The sequence below is a fragment of the Dictyostelium purpureum genome (assembly GCF_000190715.1).
Source record: "Dictyostelium purpureum unplaced genomic scaffold DICPUscaffold_46, whole genome shotgun sequence".
Lineage (NCBI taxonomy): Eukaryota > Evosea > Eumycetozoa > Dictyosteliales > Dictyosteliaceae > Dictyostelium > Dictyostelium purpureum.
In genome coordinates this window covers 72,418-94,692 of record NW_003519383.1, presented here as the reverse complement: position 1 = coordinate 94,692, position 22,275 = coordinate 72,418, and the positions used below count along the sequence as shown (strand labels likewise).

General features: G+C 25.5%; 6 protein-coding genes across 6 annotated transcripts; 3 read left to right on the top strand and 3 right to left on the bottom strand.

Moving 5' to 3' along the window:
* Positions 1-122: 122 nt before the first annotated feature.
* Positions 123-6,304, bottom strand: DICPUDRAFT_97054 (uncharacterized protein; the record flags this gene model as incomplete). The annotated part of the gene is made up of 3 exons (XM_003285428.1): positions 123-3,949; positions 4,029-4,581; positions 4,667-6,304. 3 exons carry the CDS (start codon positions 6,302-6,304, stop codon positions 246-248), a joined length of 5,895 nt encoding a protein of 1,964 aa, XP_003285476.1. The 3' UTR covers positions 123-245.
* Positions 6,305-7,091: 787 nt separating this feature from the next.
* On the bottom strand, positions 7,092-10,131 carry DICPUDRAFT_76416 (uncharacterized protein; the record flags this gene model as incomplete). Its single annotated transcript, XM_003285427.1, has 3 exons — positions 7,092-9,545; positions 9,687-9,968; positions 10,054-10,131. 3 exons carry the CDS (start codon positions 10,129-10,131, stop codon positions 7,092-7,094), a joined length of 2,814 nt encoding a protein of 937 aa, XP_003285475.1.
* Positions 10,132-11,715: 1,584 nt separating this feature from the next.
* Positions 11,716-13,154, top strand: DICPUDRAFT_149375 (uncharacterized protein; the record flags this gene model as incomplete). The annotated part of the gene is made up of 3 exons (XM_003285446.1): positions 11,716-12,110; positions 12,196-13,013; positions 13,102-13,154. 3 exons carry the CDS (start codon positions 11,716-11,718, stop codon positions 13,152-13,154), a joined length of 1,266 nt encoding a protein of 421 aa, XP_003285494.1.
* Positions 13,155-14,013: 859 nt separating this feature from the next.
* On the top strand, positions 14,014-17,304 carry DICPUDRAFT_149374 (uncharacterized protein; the record flags this gene model as incomplete). Its single annotated transcript, XM_003285445.1, has 2 exons — positions 14,014-15,228; positions 15,298-17,304. The coding sequence occupies 2 exons, from the start codon at positions 14,014-14,016 to the stop codon at positions 17,302-17,304; spliced, it is 3,222 nt and encodes a 1,073-aa protein (XP_003285493.1).
* A 1,473-nt stretch (positions 17,305-18,777) lies between these two features.
* On the top strand, positions 18,778-19,141 carry DICPUDRAFT_86733 (uncharacterized protein; the record flags this gene model as incomplete). Its single annotated transcript, XM_003285444.1, has 2 exons — positions 18,778-18,984; positions 19,025-19,141. The coding sequence occupies 2 exons, from the start codon at positions 18,778-18,780 to the stop codon at positions 19,139-19,141; spliced, it is 324 nt and encodes a 107-aa protein (XP_003285492.1).
* A 155-nt stretch (positions 19,142-19,296) lies between these two features.
* On the bottom strand, positions 19,297-21,076 carry DICPUDRAFT_91511 (protein phosphatase 2A catalytic subunit). The gene is made up of 3 exons (XM_003285426.1): positions 20,230-21,076; positions 19,648-20,127; positions 19,297-19,565 (listed from the first exon to the last, which is right to left on the bottom strand). The coding sequence occupies exons 1-3, from the start codon at positions 20,595-20,597 to the stop codon at positions 19,493-19,495; spliced, it is 921 nt and encodes a 306-aa protein (XP_003285474.1). The 5' UTR covers positions 20,598-21,076; the 3' UTR covers positions 19,297-19,492.
* Between the last annotated feature and the right edge of the window lie 1,199 nt (positions 21,077-22,275).

The window sequence follows — 22,275 nt, the reverse complement described above, 5'->3', positions numbered from 1 at the left end:
ATAATAAAAAATTAAAAAAAAAATAAAAAAATGAAATTAAAAAAAATGAAATTAGAAAAAATGAAATTAAAAAAAAATAAAAAAAAAGAAAAAAAGAAAAAAGATAAAAAAATTAAGGTTCTATATATACAAATTTTTTATTTTTTATGATTATAACTTTAATTTATAACCATTATTATTATTATTATTATTTTAATTATTATTATTATTATTTTAATTACTTTTAATTATAATTTTTGTTATTTTTAAATAAATACATTATAATCTTTTTGTGTTGTATCAATTAAAATGTGTGGGTGATGTTCAATTAAATGATTAACATTAATATTTAAACAATTTCTAACATGAATTTTAACCAATTCAAATGAACTTGAAGCAATTAAATCGGCACCATTTGTTGTCATTAAACTACCACCAATTGAAATTTTTCTTAAATTATTGAATCTGAGTATGTGATAAGCAGAGATATCAGATACTTTTCTACAACCAACCATAGAGAGTACTTCGATTGTGTTGAATATTGGACCATCTGATAATGATTTAACACCATCATCCGTTATATTAATGATTCCATCAAATTTGAGTTTTTTAATGTTTACCAAAGAGTTTGCAATTCTTTCTAAAGCGTTATCATTTAAACTTTTGCAATAAGAGATATTTAAACTTGTTAAAAATTGACAACTATGACTAACAGAGTGAATAGCATTGAATTCTATATTGACATGGCTCCAATCCAATACGGTTAAACGTTGCATTAAATGTAAATCACCATCATCTGAAAGTAATGAGGCATCTTTGAAACCATAACATCTTCTTAATTTGAAAGTAGTTAATTTTGAGCAACCTTTTGCAATTGCACCCAAACCATTTGAAATCTTATGACACTCTGAAATATCCAAGTGTACTAACTCGGCACTATGAGATCCAATTGGTTTTAATGAGGTTACATTGTTAAGACCAACCATTTTAAGTACACGAATTTTATGACAACTGATTGAAATTTGATTAATTGAGGCATCACTTAGATTAACGCATTGATTGATATTTAATTCTAAAAGATTTACTGTGTGTTTTGCCATGCTAACCATGCCTGAATCAGTTATAGTTGGGTTGCGTGATAATGTTAAAAACTGTATTCCTGAACAATATTTACCAATAAGACGAAGAGTATTATCATTTGCGGCTAATGGACAGTCTGCAAGAGAGAGTAAACGTATGTCATGAACAATTCTTACCAATTTCTCGATTGATTGGAAATTGATATTAACACATCTATCCAATATTAACTCTTTTAACGAAATTGAATTAATTGCGATGGCATTAATTGATTGATCTGTAATATTGGTATCGGATAATTCTAAAATTGAGAGTTTTGGACAGTTTTGAATTAATTGAATAAGTGAAAGATCGGTTATACTACAACGTTTCAAGTAAACATTTACCAATGGTAGTTGCATTTGGGCAATGTTTATAAGTTGGTGATCGTTGATAGCTCTGCAATCGTTCAAATTTAAGTTTTGTAAAAATATAAATGGCTTCAATAAGGAATCCAATGAAGATGAAGCTGATAATGAAAGTGGTGATGTTGATGATAAGATACCATTTAAAGAACTTGGTAAATTTAAATTAATTGAAGCAGAAATGCTATGTCTGTGTGGAGATGAAGAATTGAGACCATTTAAATTAGCGCCTAAAGTTGCACCAGCACTGTGGCCAACACTATTACTACCGGAATGATGATAATGATTGATACCACCGCTACTGCTGATGCTACCACCACTACCACCAGTTTCTTTATTTAGTGAACTGAATGAACTTGATTTATCAAAAAGTGAACAAATTTTATTTTCGCATTTTTCTTTTTCTTGTTTTTCATGTCTTTCTTGTTGATATTCTTTTAATGTGGAGTTTGGAATGATAATTGAAATATTTTGACAACCAGCTAATGAAAGGGTTTCTAAGTGAGGTAACTTCTTTATGATTAATTTGATTGTATCATTTGTAATTTGGGTGCAACCATCTAACACCAACATTTTAACACGTTGAGATAACTCTATAACACCCTCAACAAATTCGATTGATAAATGATTACAATCCTTGAGTGACATATGAGCTATTCTTGATAATCTATCTTTTACAAATTCCATAATACATGGACAACCTATTATTGATTGGTAAAACTCAACAAATTGGCTTGATGAAGTGAATTTCTTTATGTGATCCAACATATATTCTTTATTATAGGAGTCCATGTCAATACCTCTTTGGAAGAGACCACCAGTTTTATTAAATAGTTTGATTGATGCCATTTTGGTGTGTGGTCTTTTTGAGCATTGAATACCATAAACATGAGATGTGTAACCATAACGTAAATACATTACACCCATTTCTGCTTTTAAAATCTCTAATGGATTCTCTTCTAATAGTCTCTTGATTTCAGATTCGTCTTTACGCATTGAAATTACATTTTTAATTGGTATTTCGTTGGCGATTCTAATTTTTTCAAAAAAGTTTTCTGCAATAATTGGGTTATCTGATGTCTCTGGATCTTTTCGCATTAACTCGGCTGGGTTTAAATTTGAAACAACGACTTGAGCAATTTCTTTAAAATATTGTTTAGGTATATTTGGAAAAGATTGAATTAAACAATCACAAATGGTACAAACAGCTGCATAAACAGCTGCCGATTGTTTAAAGCAACTAGACTGATGGAAAAGATTGTCAATAATTTTTGATTTTTGTAAGACCAATGCAAATTTGGATGGATTTATTCTAATACATTCATTTAATTTCTTACTGGCTCTACTAAAAACTTTACTCTTTAAACCATTAGCTTCATTTAAATCCAAAGTTTGATCGGTAGTTGTGCCCCAAATACAAAGAAACTCTGAATATTCTAATAAAACATTTTCTAGAGCGATTTTGGGTTTACCACCATCGGATAAACAAGCTCTAACTTTCTCTTCTGCAGCGTTATAGTATAAATCAGCTTCCTGTGGTACACATTCTCTTGACATTCTAGCTCTTTCCATTAACATCATTGCCCAATTGGCACTAACTTCAGCACTATGTGGTGATACTGAAAGGGCCGAACGGAAATGTTCATCTGCCAAACCAAAAAGACGATCAGTAATTCTATCTGCACCATCGCCACCATTTATAAGTTGAACAGGACATGGACAAAAAGCACCTTCAATATTTTCTCTTGATTTCTCTTTTTTAGCTTCATCCCAAAGTACCATACCTTCTGCAAACTCTACCAAATGATGAGCTTTAACTTTAGCTTTCATTCTTTTGACATCAGATTGTACTAAACGAACACCATCATTCTTGGTAATCTCTCTTAGAGCTCTTGAGGTTAAACCAACACCAGTTAATTGATTAAAACGCTTCATAACCTCTTGAATATCAACACTCTCGACAAACATTGTCTCGACTCCGGTATATGATGCACCTTTAATATAACGCTTGATTGCATCCTCGTCAAACTTTCTACCTTGAATTTGTTCAAAAGTAATTTGGTTAATACTTGAATCATTAATTTGAAAAGTACCAAAGAATTTCTTTTCTATAGCCTTCTTTAAACTCTTTGGCCAAACTCTACCCTCTGGAGTGTGCTCGTATTTAAAAATACCATTTAAATATTGTACAACAACCTCTTTAAATGGCTCTTCAGATGGTGTATCTGCGGTTTTCATTTTACTTCTAAATAATGCCATAATTTCTGATTTCATAGTTCTTGCCATAATTTCATCCAATAAAAACTTTCTAATAGATTTACATTTAACTTTTCTTCTAACCAAACCCAAATGTCTACAATTAACACCAACTCTATGAATTTCCTGTGTTAAATGGATTTCTCTTTTGTCCATTTCTATATTATTTAAATAATTTGATAACTCGGGTATAACTTTCAAAAACAATCTAAATGATGCCTCTTTAACTTCATCTATATTATTAAAATTTAAATTAAACTATTAATATTTGTATTTAAGTATACTGTTTTTAAATTTAAAAAAAAAACTTACTGTTATGTTCTAAAGCTAATGGATCAAATTTACCCCAACCAGTTAAAGCGTCAGATGATAATGGAGTTGAATTTGATTTTACTAACTCTGGTCTTGTTAATTCGAACAAATGAGTTGGTGGACCCTTGTCAAACAATCTCATTTGTGGTGGAAATACTCTTGCAAAATCCAATAAATAAAATTTATCATCTGAACCTATATGACCTTCAATATCACCACAAGAATACAATTTCTTTTGGATATCTTTACCAACCATATGACCTTTAATATTTAATATTTTAGCTGATTCTATCATTTTATTATTAAACTCTTGATTTGCATTATGTACTGATATACCACCATCACTGCTACCGTATACGATTGTGTCTGAATTGATTGGTAATAACGACATTGCAACCAAACGGTACCCTCTGTAATCGATTAATGCCATTAATGGATGGTGTAAACCTTCAACTCTACAGTTGTAATAACTCATTAAACCCTTTAATTCGTGCCCTGCTGCTTTCATTGCATTTTGATCGCCAACATATAAACCTTGTGTATCTAAGGCTAACTAAAAATTTGAATAAAATGAAAAAATAAATATTAATATTTTTAAATTTTAAAGTTTTTTTTTTATAATTATAAATAATACTTACTTTAAACAATATACCTAATGCAATATATTTATGACCACCAGCAACACCACCAATATTAATTGGTTTAATTGTTTTTAAATGTAATGGTAAAGTTAATTCGGAAATAATAACCTTACCATAAATTTTAGCAGTATATACAAAATCATGAGCCAATTTGCTTAATTCTCTATAACCTTCAATTTTTTCGTTATAAACTAAATTTTGAAACTCTGCATTCCAGTCCTTAGCAGTCGATAATGGTGGTTGGATTGGTTGTGCTGCTGCTTTCTTTTCATCATATTCGTCGTCCAAGTATTGCGATGGCTTACCAGCATAATTTGATGTTGCTTTATAATTTGTCGAAAAATAAGATTGTGGTATTTGTGATAAATCTACGCTTGATGGTTCCAATAATTTTGCTGCCACCTCTTCTTTATAATTTGTCAGTATATTACTACTACTTTTATTTATTGATGGAATTGTATTTTGTGGAGCTGTTGTGGTTGTTGTAGTTGTCGATGATGTTTTATTTTGATTTTGTGATAGAGGTGGTACAAATGAAGTTGGAACTATGGGTGGTTGGGACGATGGTGATTGGGAACTATTTGATTGCGGAATTAATTGTTGCGGTGATAGCTTTAAATTGGATTGAGATGGTAAAATAGTTTGTGTAAAAGTTGCCTTTGGTGTGCTACTGTTTGGAGGAGTCCCAGAACTTGATAAAGAAGCACTATTTCTTTTATTTTGATCAATAGAATAACTATCAGATGATGATTCTTCGGTATCTAAACCAGACTCGTGAGTATATTTATAACCATGATCACTATGGTGTTCTTTGTAACCATATAACTCGGAAATATGTTTTTTTTGTTCATCAGTTGGGTGTTGATAAACATATAATGAAAATCTTCTTTTGGATTTACTATCCATTGTTGGTGATGTAGTTTCACTGCTATTATTACTATTGAGACTCGAATTTAAAATATTAAAATTACCGCTACTATTCATTCGACTTTGACTATAATTTGAACTACTTGAATTTAAATTATAACTACTATTATTTATTAAATTTGAACCATTATTATTACTATTATTATTGTTATTATTATTATTATTACCACTACCACTACTTGTAGCTGAAATATTTAAATTACTATTTATATTTGTATTACTATTACTTATGTTATTTGTATTACTACTATTACTTGCTAAACTCGAATTTAATGAGCTCGTTATAGCATTATCGACAACTTTAAAACTATTTATTTTATCACCCAAATCATCTATATCTATATTTACAACTGGTGCTAAATTAAAAGTTGGTTTATCCATTTTATTTAAATTATTTAAAAAATTATTTACACCATATGTTGAGTTTATATTATTTGATATGTTTTTATTATTGCTGTTGCCACTGTTACTGTTATTGTTACTTATACTATCACCACTATTATTATTATTATTATTATTATTGTTGTTGTTGTTGCTGTTGTTGTTACTATTTATATTATTATTATCACTGTTGCTTTCACTATTATTTATATTTTTTGTATTATTATTTGTATTAGTATTTATATTAGTATTGCTGTTATTTTTATTGTTTTCCTCGTTTTCAAAACGTAGGGCATTTCTAAACTTTTGGTTATATGATGTATCCATTAGTGCTTTTTATTTTATTTTTATTTTATTTTTATTTTATTTTTATTTAATTTTTTTTATTTTTTTATTATATGTAAAAAAAAAAAAAAAATTATAAAATTGAGTTTTATTGTTGTTGTTATTATTGTATTTTTATGTTGTTATTGTGTTTTGTTTTTTTTTTTTTCTAATTTTCTAGAAATAATATAATTTATATATATATAACTATATAATAACGATTTTATGATGGATACACCTTCTTTTTTAGGATGTATGACAAATAGTTTTGTTATTCAGAAAAAAAAAAAAAAAGTTTTAAATTATTTAATAAAAAAATTAAAAAAATTTTAAAAAAAAAAAAATAAATAAAATAATTAAAAAAAAAAAAAAAATTTTATTATTATTTTTTAAATTTTTATTTTATTTTAATTTTTTTTTTTTCTTTTTTAGAAAATCTTTTTTACCCCTCGCATAATATATTGCTTTTTTAATTTCAACATTAAAAAATTGATATTTAATAATAACTAAAGAATTATTCAATATTGAATATTTAATGTGAGTGTTTCGGTGGTTGTGTAAAATGTTCGGGAGTACCTTATTCAAGAATATTACTTTTTTTTTTTTTTTTTTTTTTTTTTTTGTTGAAATAAAAAAATAAAAAAAGTTATCAAAAAAAAAAATAAAAAAATTTTTTCAAAAAAAAAAAAACCCCCAATTTAAAAGAAATCTAATTTTACTTTTTTTATTTTTTTTTTTTCGTTTCGTTTAGTTTAGTTTCGGTTTTGATTTATATTTAATTTAATGTTATTTAATTTAATACACCTTTTCCAAAATATTCTGAAATAGTTGTAAAACCATCATTTGTTGATCTTAATTGTTTAAAGAATTGATCGTGTTGTGAAGCAGATTCGGCTTGTGATTTTTTAATATCTTGAATTCTTTTATTTGGACCAGCACAAACTGGACATTCTCTTTCGTTTTCTGAAAGACATCTTTGATGGAAAGAATGTTGACATAAAAAGTGAATTGAAGGTAAATCCAAAGGACTTTGACATGCAACACATTTAGTTTGTTGGAAAATTTTGGAGTTGGTTCTTAATTCGTTAATTTCGTGTCTCATCTTTTCAGTTTCCTCTGCATATTGTCTAATTTGTTGGTAATCTTTATCGATTTGTTGAGTTTCTTGGAATAGTCTTCTAGAGATGTAGTCTTTGATAACTTCGAGGGTAGTGTTTTTATTTTGAGATAAAATTTGAATGACTAATAATGGTGGAATTAAATTTTCTTTATCAATATTTGCCAATACCTCTTTAATTTCCTCTTGACAATCTTGTTTGGTGATCGAAAAGAATGATAAGGCTCTAACCCACAAGTTTGGATCTTTTACACCATACTTTTTACATGCTTTAATTAAACCTGCATAATCATTAGTCTCCATATGATATTCGATAATTTCATTAAAGAGTTCTAATTTTTCATAAAGATATAATACACCCTTCTTCCAATTGTGAACTTGAACTAAAATAAGTGCTTGGTCTTGATCAAATTTGGATTTAGGATTGGTAAGGAAATCATAGGCTTTATCTACTCTTTTAACTTTTTCTTCTGCTGTTAAATTTGGATCCTCTCTTAAATAAAGTTCTAATAAAGTATTGTATACAGCTGGTGACTCTATATTTTGTTGTACCATATATTCTAAAAACTTTACTAACCATTCTGACTTTGAAACGAAAATATGAATAAACTCCTCTGGTGATGATTTTTCTAAATTATTGATATTATTTGAATTGTTTGGATTATTGTAATTATTATTATTGTTGTTGTTATTATTATAAGAATTATTTCCATTTGGATGTTGTTGGGTTTGTGTTTGTTGATTTAATTTTAAGTTATCAAATCCAAATTTTAAATTTGACAATGAATCAAATGCTTGAACTGGTTGGTAATTTGTACAAAGTTTCATTAAAACGCCTGTAGTTTCTTCTGGAATTTCTGATACTAATTGTTTACCATATTTCTTTAAATTTTTATCTGCTTCTTCCCATTCTAATGTTTGGATATAATCTAATGCTTTTCTATACTCGTGTAAATCTTCCAATAGAATTTTGAGATACCATTCATGTCTATTATGCTTGGATGCTAAAAACAATGCACGTTCAAAATAGTTACCTTGACGACATACTTTAATAGCGGTTTCAACGTCGAATGTGCCATTATCAGTCATAATGAAATGATCCAATTTTTTAACATCTTTGAGCTTGGTGTAACAATTTAAAAGTAAAGTAGTGTGATTTGCTGTAGCAAGATTCTTTTCATGAAGTGCTTGAATATAGGATGTAAGGTTGTGGATTCTTTGTGCATCTAAAAATTTACGAATAACATAGGATGGTTCTAACTGACCGATGGTGCAAAGATATTGGGCAATAGCTCCATCATAATCTCCTTTGGCATACAATCTATCACCATACTCTCTGTAGACATCGGCAATGGCACTGTTATCATAATGTTGAGACTTTGCTAAATCGATTGCAACTTGATATGAGTGTTTCTTGAAGAGGGTTTCGAGTTTGGTCTGTGTATCTTTCTCCTCCAATTGATAGATTTTACCATCAGAGCAAATTATAAAAATACTACCCCATTCGCTGCAAATATGATTAATTGTTTCAAATTTATCTGTGTAACCAATATATTTATTCTTTAAGTCGTAGATGTTTAAAACATTGTTCTTTGTTTGCATGCTACCCATACTGCCACCTGGTGAACTAAATCCAGGAGCATTACCAATTGTACCTGGAAACAATGCATTGTTATTTGACTCGTAACCAACGACCACTAAATATGAACGGAACCATAATACCTTTGTTTTGACACCTTGAAAACCAAAACATGGACCTCTACCATCAGCATTATAGAAATAAATTGCATCATTTCTTGCAATGATTGGAGAGCCATCATCGCTCATTATAAATGATCCTAATTCACCACCCTCCTCTTCAATAATAGTTTCGTGATCTTTATGTGCAGTGTGGTAGGTTAAAACATGACTAGTTGAAACTACAAACAATATTGGGCCTTGTGATGGACCTGTTACTTTGGTTGGGAAGAATGCCATACCTGTAATTGGTGAATCCTTTGGAACCTTAATGATTTTTTGTTTAATAACTTTATCTCTAAAAATATCTGCTCTAATTAAAATAATTTCACCATTTGCTAAACCAATAATAATCTGTGATAAATCTTCTAATAATGTAAAACATGTAACCTAAATAATGATTGTCATAACAACAATAGTAGTAGTAGTATTGAAAAAATATTAATAAACTCTGCATATTGAGTGATGGTGGTGATGGTGGTGGGTGGTGCATGCATTAGATTTGATTCATAACTATAGTTATAAACTTACAGTAATCGCTCTTTCCAATCTAATTGATCTAACACAAATTGGTATATCATTTTTATCAGTTTTATCTAAATTCCAAATTTTTAAAATTGCTGCACCAGTATCATCATGACCAATGGACGAAAGGAAATTTCTTTCTTTTAATTGATAAATAAAAGTTACTGATTGTTGATATGCTTGAAATGATGAAATTCCAAATTCTCTATCTACAAAATTAATAAAACCCTCTGCATCACCAATAATTAAACTACCACGACCACTAGTTGTACATGTAATTGATAATTTCTAAAATTTAAAAATTAATTATTAATAATTAATATTATATCTTTTATAAAAAAACTAAAACTATAGATTATATTAAATAGGGTACCTGTAATGATTGCCCATCACTTTCTGTTTGTTTAACTTGTTCTAAATCAAAAAATGTAAATTTTTTCCAATTATTCATTTATTTTTAATTTAGTATATTGAAATATATAAATAAAATAAAAAAAATATAAAAAATTAAAAAAAAAAAAAAAAAAAAAAAGAAAAAAAAAAAATAAAATAAAAAAAAATTAAAAAATCTTTTTTTTTCAATTTTTAAAAAAAAATTAAAAAAAAAAAAAAAAAAAAGATTCTAATTAAACTTTAAAAAAAATTTAAAATCATTTATTTATTTATTTATTTATTTATTTATTTATTTATTTATTTATTTATTTATTTATTTATTTATTTATAATATATAATTATAATTTTTATAAAAAATAAAGTAAAAAAACACCACATTTTCATCACCTTTTTGGCAATCAAACAGTATTGGTTGAAATAATAAAACATCTGCAATTATTTTAAAAAAAAGTAGGTTTAAATATGTAAAAAGAATGAAAAAAAAAAGGTTACTAGATATCTATTATTATCTCAGACACCCATTAGGTGCTAATAATCGGTTATCATCCATACATTGAATCATTCAAATTAACAACATAAAATAACAATGTTTACAAAAGTGGCATAACAATAAATGATCATTATTGAAAAATAATAACTTTAATCGCTCTTCTGCAAGTCCATTTTACGACTCCATAAAATTAAATCTAAAATGAAGAAGCTACTTTTGAATGTGGGTATTATCAAATGTTCGTTTGTCTGAGAACACCAAAATGTAACTTGTGATGTAATTGTAAATTAAATCAATAAATAAGCAATCAATTTGTAATTATTAACCATTAAAACCCATCCAATAATTTTATAATTCCATCCTTTTAAATTTTTAAAAAAAAAATTAAATAAAATTGTCATAAGAATATTCGAAATATTTTTTATGCCTAATATTTTTTAATTTTTATTGTGAAATGGTAAAGTTTTTTGAATATTTTCAAATGATAATTTTTATTTGCAAGAAAAATCATATTTTTTTCAACAATGTGATGTATTTTTTTTTTTTTTTTTTTTTTTTTTTTTTTCCCAAACCGATGATAAAACCAAACCATTTTAAATAAAATATCAAAGTACACAACATCAATAAAGGAAAGATTTCACACTTTTTTTATAATTGTAATATTCTGAAGAAAATGATTAAAAAAATTTCATGGTATTTTGCACAAAAAAAAAATAATAAAATAAAAACCTAATGAAAATATCCTACATTAATTTTTCTTTTGAAATTTCTATGCCTTAAATATTTTATAAAAGATATTTATTAAAAAAAAAATTTTAGAAAGTAGGAAAATAAAAAAAATAAATTAAAAAAAAATTTTTAAAAAACCGTTTCCACATGGTTTTGAAAATTTATCCAAAAATTAATAATAACTCCTATTTTTCGCCTATAAAACTATCTAAAATTAAAAAAAATTATGGGTTTTCTCCAACTACTTTTCTTTCTCCTATTCTTTTTACATTAAAGCCCATCCGTTTATTTTTTTTTTATTTTTTTTTTATTTATTTTATTTTTTTTTCGTAGTTTTTTGGTATCATATAAATATTATTTTTTTTCTTTTTTATTTTTTCCATCCCAACAATCACAAATATATTTTTATATATATATAAAAAAATGAGAGTTTTATTATTTTTATGTTTATTATTAGTCAGCTTTGCCACTGCCAAACAACAATTCTCTGAATTACAATACAGAAATGCCTTCACCAATTGGATGATCCAAAACCAAAGACATTATGCTTCAGAAGAATTTGCCACCCGTTACAATATCTTCAAAGCTAACATGGATTACGTTCAAGAATGGAACTCTAAAGGTAGTGAAACCATCCTTGGTTTAAATGCTTTTGCTGATATCACCAACCAAGAATACAGAGCCAACTATTTAGGTACTCCATTTGATGCCTCAAGCATCGTTGGTACTGAAACCGAAAAAATCTTTGCCGCTCCAGCTGCTACCGTTGATTGGAGAACTAAAGGTGCTGTCACCCCAATTAAAAATCAACAACAATGGTAAGTTTTAACTAAATATTTCATTTTTAAAAAAAAAAAAAAATTTAATATTAATTATTTTTTATATATTTTAATATTAAAATAGTGGTGGTTGTTGGTCATTCTCAACTACTGGTTCAACTGAAGGTGCCCACCAAATTTCAACTGGTAACCTCGTTTCATTATCTGAACAAAATTTAATCGATTGTTCAGGTTCATACGGTAATGACGGTTGCAATGGTGGTTTAATGACCTTAGCTTTCGAATACATCATCAACAACAAAGGTATTGATACTGAAAGTTCATACCCATACACTGCTGAAACTGGTACTGTTTGTAAATTCAAAACCGCAAATATTGGTGCCACTTTATCATCATACAACAATGTTACCTCAGGTTCAGAATCATCATTAGAATCAGCTGCCAACGTTAACCCAGTTTCAGTTGCCATCGATGCTTCACACAACTCTTTCCAATTATATTCATCAGGTATCTATTATGAACCAGCCTGTTCAACCACTCAATTAGATCACGGTGTTTTAGTTGTTGGTTACGGTAGCGGTTCATCAGGTTCAGGTTCATCACAAAACGGTTCATCACAATCAGAATCATCACAATCTGAATCATCACAATCTGGTTCATCCCAATCAGGTTCACAATCTGGTTCACAATCAGGTTCACAATCATCTGGTTCACAATCTGGTTCACAATCAGGTTCACAATCAGGTTCACAATCTGGTTCAGGTTCATCATATTCTGGTTCACAATCAGGTTCACAATCAGGTTCATATTCTGGTTCACAATCTGGTTCACAATCTGGTTCACAATCAGGTTTACTTCAATCAGGTTCAGGTAACTACTGGATCGTTAAAAACTCATGGGGTACCGGTTGGGGTATGGAAGGTTACATTTTAATGTCAAAAGGTAATTATAAAACATTTACATAAAATTCAATTATACTATTATTAAACAAATTACTAATATTCTTTTTTTTTTTTTTCAAAAATTATAGATCGTAACAATAACTGTGGTATTGCTTCAATGGCCTCATACCCAAAAGTTTAAATTAATTTAATTTTCTCTAATTTAAAAATCTGTTAAAGTCAGTTCGAATTGGACTAACCAGATTAAAAATATTTAAAATAAAATATAGTCTTCGATTAGATAGATCGTTTTTTGTATTATAAAATCTAAATCTTAAAAAAAAATAATCACAAAATACACTGTTTTTCAATTTAAAAATTTTTTTCTATTTTTATTTTTAAATTTTTAAGTAATATATATAACTTTTTTATTTTTTTAATTTTTTTTTTCCACCATTTGTGAGTTATTCGTTGATAATAATTTCCTTTCAAATTAATACTAATATTACTATTATAATTCTTTTTTTTAGATTGGAGCATGCTGAGTTTTAAAAAACTTACAATACCATTAACATTTCTTTATTTCTTATAACTAAATACAATAAAATAAATTTTAGTGAAGTTTTAAAGTTTTTTTACAGATTAAAAACAAAAAAAATAAAACCTTTTAGCTTAAATAGTTTAATAAAGACCTCAAAAAATCTCTTTTAAATTAAAAAAAATTTCAACTAAAAAAAAATTTAATTTACATTTTTTGGTTTTTATAGTTTATTAAAAAAAGAAAAATGAAAGGTTAATATGTGTATATTAAACCAAAATAAAATAAAATCAATTATATATTTATAAACATTATCTTTAATCAACAGAAATATTAAAATAATATACATTTTTTTATTCTAAATTAATTTTTTTTTTTTTTTTTTTTTTTTTTAATTTTTTTTTTTTTTTTTTTTTTTTTTTTTTTTTTTTTTTTCCAATTTTTAAAATTTTAAAAACTATTTTTTTCATTTTTTTTATTTTATTTTTTAAAAATATAAGAATTATTTAAATGTTAAAAATAAATGTCTTTAAAAAATAATAGTAGTAGTGATAACAACAATAATAAAAGAAATAAAAAGAATACTTTAATAGAAATAGAAGATGATCCAATCGAGGATGTAAGCTTTGATATTTCGGAAAAAGACGAAATTCAAGATGTCGACGATGACAATAATAATAATAATAATAATGTAAAGCAGCAACAAACTTTAGAGGATGAAATTGAAGATGTAGAAATTCTTGTCAGTCAAATCGATGAAGAATTTGTTAATGAAAAAGATGTAGAAGAATACGAAAAGTTGGTAGAAATAGAAAGTACTATAAAGAAAACCCAGCACCATAAAGATATAGAAAACCGAGATGAGGAAATGGAGGAGACAGAGGATAACGAAACCAATACAAACTATAAACAAGAGATACTAGAGGAGCAAACGGTCATAAAAAAAGTGCAGGTAACCAAAAGTTCGATAAAACAAGATAACCGTAGTGAGGATAGCGAGGATAGTAGTGCCAGTCAAGATAGTGAGGATGGCGAAGATAGTGAAGATAGTGATGATATTTTTTCAAAAGAAAATTTAATTCAAATAGAAGTAGAAAAATCAAATTTAGATTATTCATCATCATTGTCAGGATTTGAAATTGCTGAACAATTATATGGCATCACTCCTTCTTTTGGTTCAAACTCTATTCCAAACAGCAATAGTATTAAAAATAAAGTTTTAAAAAATGTATCAAATGTAGTCTCACCAGGCAAATCACACAATACACAAAATGAAAAAGATGAGGAGGAGGATAGTGAAGGCCAAATAGAAAATTTTACAGCATCACCAAATATACCGATTTCAAATTCAGCATCAGAAATACTGCCTTCAACTTTTGATACAGAATCGTTAAAAAATAAAACAGTAACCACAACTACTACAACTACCACATCCACTTCTACCTCAAATATATTAAATAATAATAATAATAATAATAATAACAATAATAATAATAATAATAATAATAATAATAATAATAATAATAATAATAATAATAATAATAATAATAATAATAATAATAATAATAAAATTGATTTTTTCACTCAAAATTCTAATCAAGATGCAGAAAAACTACCTACAAATAATATCCATAGAAATGATCTTTATGATCTTAATGATAACCAACCATGGTTCACAGATGCAATTTTATCACAAAAACTACCAGAATTACCCTTGGTCCAATTTGTCAGATACTATGTAAGTAAAAAAAAGAATTACCCTTATCAACAGTATTAAATATTAATTTTATTCTCTCATTTTTTAAAGGATCAATTTGATAGAGTTATTAATGGTGTTCCACGTAATAAATTAACAGGGTTACCATTTACATTTTCAGATGGCAGAAATATTATTGTTGGTATACTCTCAGATGAATTAGCAAAAAATATTTTACAAGAAATCAATCCAAACCATCAATATGTTAATAATTTTCAAGTCTTATCTGGTATTACATTAAGATTAGATAACTATATATTTGGTCCCAATAAGAACTATACAAGTGTTGAAATTTTTGTATTCCAGGCAACTATATACAACAAAGGTAGTGATATTATTAACTATCCAGAATTAAAATTGATCGAAACTAATAAGCAAGTATTTGAAATTATTAAAAGAATGAATAGACTAAACTATTGGGTAATTTCATCGCCACCTTCATTAGCTGCCAAATATATTCCAATTAACAACACAAATATTCATCAATATCAAATTGATGCAGAGGAGTCAATAATTTCAGAAGAGCAAAAAGATAAACTTAGACAAATTCATTGGGAAAGACAAGAAAAACCGTACAGAATATATGAAAACAATGATATATATAAAACTGATCAACAGTATAGACTAAAGCAAATCCTTTACGAACGTAAAAAAGAAAAAAAAAGAGAAAGAAATAATAATAACGATAACAATAGTGGTGACAATAACAACAATAATAACAATAATAATAATGAAATAAGAGTTACAAAATTTTTAGATTTGCTTAAATTAAAAGGATTAAATGTTATTGACTTTTTAGGTATTGACTACCAAACTATTAAACACTATTATAATAATCAAAGTGAAATTCCAAATATTGATAGCCTAAATGAAGGTGATGCTGAAAATGTTATAGCTTGTTTAAATGAACTATTTGAAAATAATAATAATAATGGTAATAATAGCGAAACTGAAGAGTCTGAAAGTGAAACATCAAATAGAAAAACAAAATATAAGAGAAATATTGAAATTAATAATACTACTAGTGGATCACAAGAAGACCAATCATTTGACCCAATTGGTTTTGTTTCAAATCAGCAACATAGACAATTATTAGAAAATGAGAGAAAAATAAAATCAAGAGGTTTTAGTTTTACAGATGATGAAAGCGATAAATATGGTGATATACTTGCAAATAAATCTACCGACATATCATTCAATAACAACTATAACCAAATTCCCTCAACTTTAGATCAAAAAATATCTTCTTACAACAGTCAAAACCATAGCAGTAATGATAACGAGGAAAGAGAGGGTATGGGATTTGTTGACAGCGACGATGAAAAAGAATTAAAATCACAAAATAGTCAAAATAAAAACAATAATAGTAGTGGTAATAATGTCAATATGAATAATATAGATAATATGAATAATACAATTGATGATATAATAAATAATAGGGTAAATAAAGAAGACTCAGACAATGAATTTAGCAGTAAGGATGCATGGATTGAAAGAAACAAATCATCAAATAATTCAAAAGGTAATTTCTATTCACATCAAAAAAGAAAGGAAATGATACAAGATGAAAAAAAGAGGGAAAAGGAAAGAAAAGAAAAAGAAGAAAATGATGAAAGAGAAAGAGAAAGAGAAAGAGAAAGAGAAAGAGAAAGAGAAAGAGAAAGAAAAAGAAAAAGAGAAAGAGAAAGAGAAAAAGAAAAGCAAAACGAAAAAGAAAAAGAAAAAGAAGAAGAAGAAAAACAAGAGGTAAAATACTATAGTTTAGGCGAAATTCTTAAATCAATGGATGAACAGGAGGAAGAAAGAGAAAGAGAAAGGGAAAGAGAAAGAAAAAGAAAAAGACAAAGGGAAAGAGAAAGAAAAAGAGAAGAATCTGGGCCTCAAAATAATGAAATTAATATGAGTTATACCAGCGATATTGTGTCACAATCACCAGTTCGTTTATCAGAAGAAGAGATTATTAGAAAAGCAAGGGGCTGGAGATCTACCAAAAGCGAAAAGAGCGAAAGACTTAGAAACTTTATTAAAAAAAGAGAAGAAGAAAACAAAAATAAATAAACTTATTTTTTTAACCAGTTTAATTTTTTTGAAATAAAATAAATAAAATTGGTAATTATAAATACCATAGAATTTTTTGATTTCTATGTGGTGTGTATAACAAATTATGTGTTTAACTCAAGTTTGTAGTTTTTGGATATTTTATCTACTTTTTCATAATTTTTTTTTTTTTTGAGCAAAAAATCATTTAGTTCTTTACCAGTAGAATGTTAAAGAACCATCTGTCGGGATATATTATGAAGGGGTATGGAGAATTGATCACAAAACATTACACAAACCAATGGTGGTCTTAAAAATATTTCATTACATTAATACCCAAGGGTATGTATCAATTTTTTGTATAATATAATTTATAATGATATAAATAAAATTTTTAATAAAATTTAAAATAAATAAGATAATCGGTAAAAAATGAGGATAATAATAATTTTTAATCTCTACAGGGTTTCTAATTGTTCCCTTTATTAATATGGGGAAATACATATTGACCCATTATTAATATTTAAAGTCTTATATAAAAAAATATTACCACATATCAGATAATCTTAAATTTCAAAATTATTATTTTAAAAAAAAAAGTATAAATAGTTTTTAATTATTAAATTTTTAAAACAAAAAAAAAACAAAATGATCTTTAGTAAGTATTATATAAAAGTTAAAATAAACTATTAATATATTAATTGTTTTTTTTTTTTATAAAGATTCAATTACCTCACTTTCAAGCACTAGTTCATCAATGAAATCAAACATTGCATCGGGTTTAGTATCTGACTCCTTTGGTGAAAATGGTGTTTCTTTAGTAAAGCGTGAACCAACCCATTGGTCTAAACCAAAACAACACCACTCAGACCCACACAAAAAACACTGGGGTCATTAAATTTACCCTTTAAAATTTTAATAAATAAAAACAAAACTAATTTTATCAACTTATAACAAAACTTTTCTTGTAAAAGTATTTCATTGTAAAATTGTTAAACCAAGATGATTAAAAGAAAAAGGATATGGATATTTTAATTTTAATAATTTGTATTCTTTATTAATTCTTAGTTATTAACTTTTTTTTTAAAAAAAATATAAAAAGGTTTACAATTTATTTATAAAACTATAATATTCCAAAAACTGTAATAAATTTTTTTTTTTTTTTATAAAAAATTTTTTATTTTTTTTTTTATTTTTTTTTTTTTTATTTTTTTTTTTAAATTTTTTTTTATTTTTTTTAAAAAACGAACAAGAAAGTTTTGCATATTAAATCAATCAACAAAACAATAACATCAAGATTTCTTTTATTATTTATTTTATTTTCAATTAAAAAATAAATAAGTGTATATATTATCAAAAAATAAATAAAAAATAAAAAAAGAACTCAAAAAAACCACATATACTGAATCAATTTCGAAATTATAGAATTATATTGATCAACCTAACAATACACATACAGATATACAACTATATACCCAATATATAAACCATAAAATGCAAAGAAGTTTATTATCTCAATTATTAAACAATGGTAGAAAATTTGCTACCCCAGTTACACCATTCAGACAAAGTAATTGTATTATTCCAACCCAACCATTCATTCAATCACAAGGACAACCACAACAACCCCCACAACAACAAGTAGAACAACCAAAAATGGAAATCCCCACTGAAGAAAATACTGAAATTGAATTAACTGCAGTACCAAAAAAAGAGAGTCAGTTATACCAGAAATCGTAAGAGAAACTCTGCAAAGAAATATCACAATATTCATCATTATACAATTTGTTCAAAATGTGCCACACCAAAACTTAAACATAATCTTTGTATGGTTTGTTTAAGAAAGAATTCAATTTAAATAAATTATACATAAATATATATCTAAATTTAATTTTAAAAAAAAAAATAAAAAAATAAATAAATAAAAATAAATTATACACAAAAAAGAAATATTGGTAATTTAAAACAAAAGAAATATTATTAAAAGAGGAATAATAAAGAATAGCTTTTTTAGTTTTTAGTTTAAGTAATACATGTATTATTATTTAATTAGAGATTAGATTTTAATTTTTAATTTTTTTTTTTTGTTTGTTTTTTTTTTGGTATATTATTATATTATGAGGAGGAAAATAATGATGGTACAAATAATTTATTATTATTTTTTAACGATAAAAGGAAACAATTGAAATAATGTGTTAATATTGATTTTTTACAAAAAGTAATCCGGAGTACGACGAGTTACATGTGGTTCACCTCTTCTTGGGGCTGGGTCAAATTGAAGGCTAATAGAAAGCAAAAAAAATAAATAATAAAAGTGTTAGTGTATAGAGTAATAATATAAATAATATTTATAATAATACATACAAAGTGTGTTTCATTTTTTCATCAATTTCCATTATAGCAGCAAGATTACCACATCTATAACAATAATTTGGAGCACTGAAAATTGTAACTACATTTTGATCGTGACACCAATTATAACCTTCCATGACAAGTTGATGAGCTCTAGCGACTAAAGTGAGACCATTGTTATGATTAAATTGTTCAGAGATATCTTTACCAAATGTGTAACCAGCACCTCTTGGTGAGTAACCAAAACCAAGACGATCATCTGGATCGGACCATAAAAGATCACACATAGCACCTTCGTGTGGTACTTCTTGAACACGATCTAAATTTTCAATGTGGTCTAATGTATCGATTGATGGAGATAAACCACCGTGAAGACAAAATACTTGGTTTTCGATTAAAGCTGTTAATGGGAGATAATCGAATAAATCTGTAAAAAGTTTCCAAACATTTGGATTACCGTATTTTCTTAAACATTCATCATAAAAACCATATCTATAAAAAGATAAAAAAAAATTGAAAAAAAAAAATTAATACCCAGTTTTTTTTAAAAAAAAAAAAAAATAAAAAAAAAATAAAAAAAGACGTAATACTTACACTTGAGTAATTTGTCTTGATTCGTGATTACCTCTTAAAATTGTGACACGATCCTTATAACGAACTTTTAAAGCAACTAATAAAGTAACAGTTTCGACTGAATAAAAACCTCTATCGACATAATCACCCATAAATAAATAATTGGTATCTGGACAATTGCCTCCAATTTTGAATAACTCCATAAGATCGTGGAATTGACCATGGATATCACCACAAACTGTAACTGGACATCTAACTGGTTGTACATTTGATTCTTTTGATAAAATTTCACGTGCTTTGTCGCATAAATCCCTGACATCACTTTCTGATAAAGGTTTGCATTCCTTTAAAATTGAAATATATCTATCTACATCATTGAATTCACCCATCTTTTTTTTATTTTATTTTATTTATATATATATATACACAAAATTAATTACGCTTCTTTTTTTTTTTGTTTATTTGTTTTATTAAAATTAAAATATATTTTTGATATTAAAATTTGCTTTTCTTTTTTTTTTAAAAAATTATTTCTAAACAATTGAATAGCTTGAAAAAATATGCTTGATTTTAAATATATTTACACACACAACGCATATATAATACAATTAATTATTTGTTGTTTAGTTTGATTTTAAATAATATTATTATTTATTATCTATCTATTATTATTTGTTATTTAAAAAAAAACTTTTTTTTTTACTGTTTTTTTTTCTTTATTTTTGTTTTTTTTTTTATTTTTTTGTTTTCTGAATTATTAAAAAAAAAAAATTTCCAAAAAATATTTTGTTTATATATATATATTTTTATAATAATAAATATAAAAAAATAATATAAAAAAAAATTGAAGTTTTTGTGGTGTTGTTGGGAAAAAAAAATTTAAAAAAAATTAAAAAAATTTTTAAAAAAAATAAAAATTTAAAAAAAACAATTTTTTTTTTTTTTTTTTTTCGGTAAATTTATAATTATTTGGTAATTATATGGGTGGGGGGGGGTTGGTGGGTAAAATAATAAAATTGGGTAAAGTAAACCCCCAAAAAAAAAAAAAAAAAAAAAAAAGAAAATTTAAAAATTTGAATAAATAATTCAGAGATTTCGAGAATACAAAATAAATAAATAAATAAAATTTTTTTTGAAGTTCACTCCAAATTTGATTTTATTTTCAAAATTAAAAAAAAACTTTTTTTTATTTTTTATATTTTTTTCTTTTTCTTTTTTTATTTTTTTTTTATTTTTTTTTGTTTTATTATAATAGTAATTTATTATTAATCAAAATCATTTTATTTCATTCATTTTATCTATTTATTTTTTTCCTTTTTTTTTTTATTTTTTTAAAAAAAATTTTAAATTGTAAATTGTAAAATGTTTGTTTTTACATTTTATCAAAAATATAATAATTTAATAATTTAATTTTAATAAAAATGTTAAATAATAATAATATAAAATAAAATAAAATAATAAAAATCTAAATTAAATAAAATGTGATATTATTAATAACGTTTGGTAATAATAGTTGGTTATTCACAATTAATAATATTATTAAATAATACAATATTGTATTAAATAACAAAAATTGAACTTGTATTTAAAATTTTTTTTTTATTAATTATTATTATTTATAGTTATTTGGATAAGAATAAATAAAAATAAACAAAACATTAAAATAGGAAAAATCGAAAGTTGGTTGTGGTGTTTGTGAATAAATAAAAATAAAATTTTTTTTACATGAAGGGGTTGTGTTAAGAGTGGGGTTAAAACAAAAAAGTAATCTCATATTTCATCAAGTTATTTTTAGCATCTGTCTATTCAAATTATAGTACACAATTTAATATTTATTATTATTGTTGTTTTTTACACAACAACCCTAAAAATGATAAAAAATTTTTAATTTTTTTTTGTTTTTTTTTTTTCTATAAAATTTGGAAAAAAATACTTTTTTTATGGATTCTTCTTTGGAACCTGATCCATGAAAAGCATCTCCAGTATCGGATGAACCAAAATGGGGTACCCTTGTTAGCACCCATAATAATATCGATCTTTTTTTTTTGTTTTTAACTTTTTAAAGAT

Bases quoted from the DNA above. Each gene is read 5' to 3' on its own strand.
- DICPUDRAFT_91511 (XM_003285426.1), bottom strand. From the start codon at position 20,597: ATGGGTGAATTCAATGATGTAGATAGATATATTTCAATTTTAAAGGAA. The intron at 20,128-20,229 runs GTAAGTATTACG...ATCTTTTTATAG, and splicing joins TCAAGACAAATTACTCAAGT to ATATGGTTTTTATGATGAAT. The intron at 19,566-19,647 runs GTATGTATTATT...GCTTTCTATTAG, and splicing joins GAAAAAATGAAACACACTTT to CCTTCAATTTGACCCAGCCC.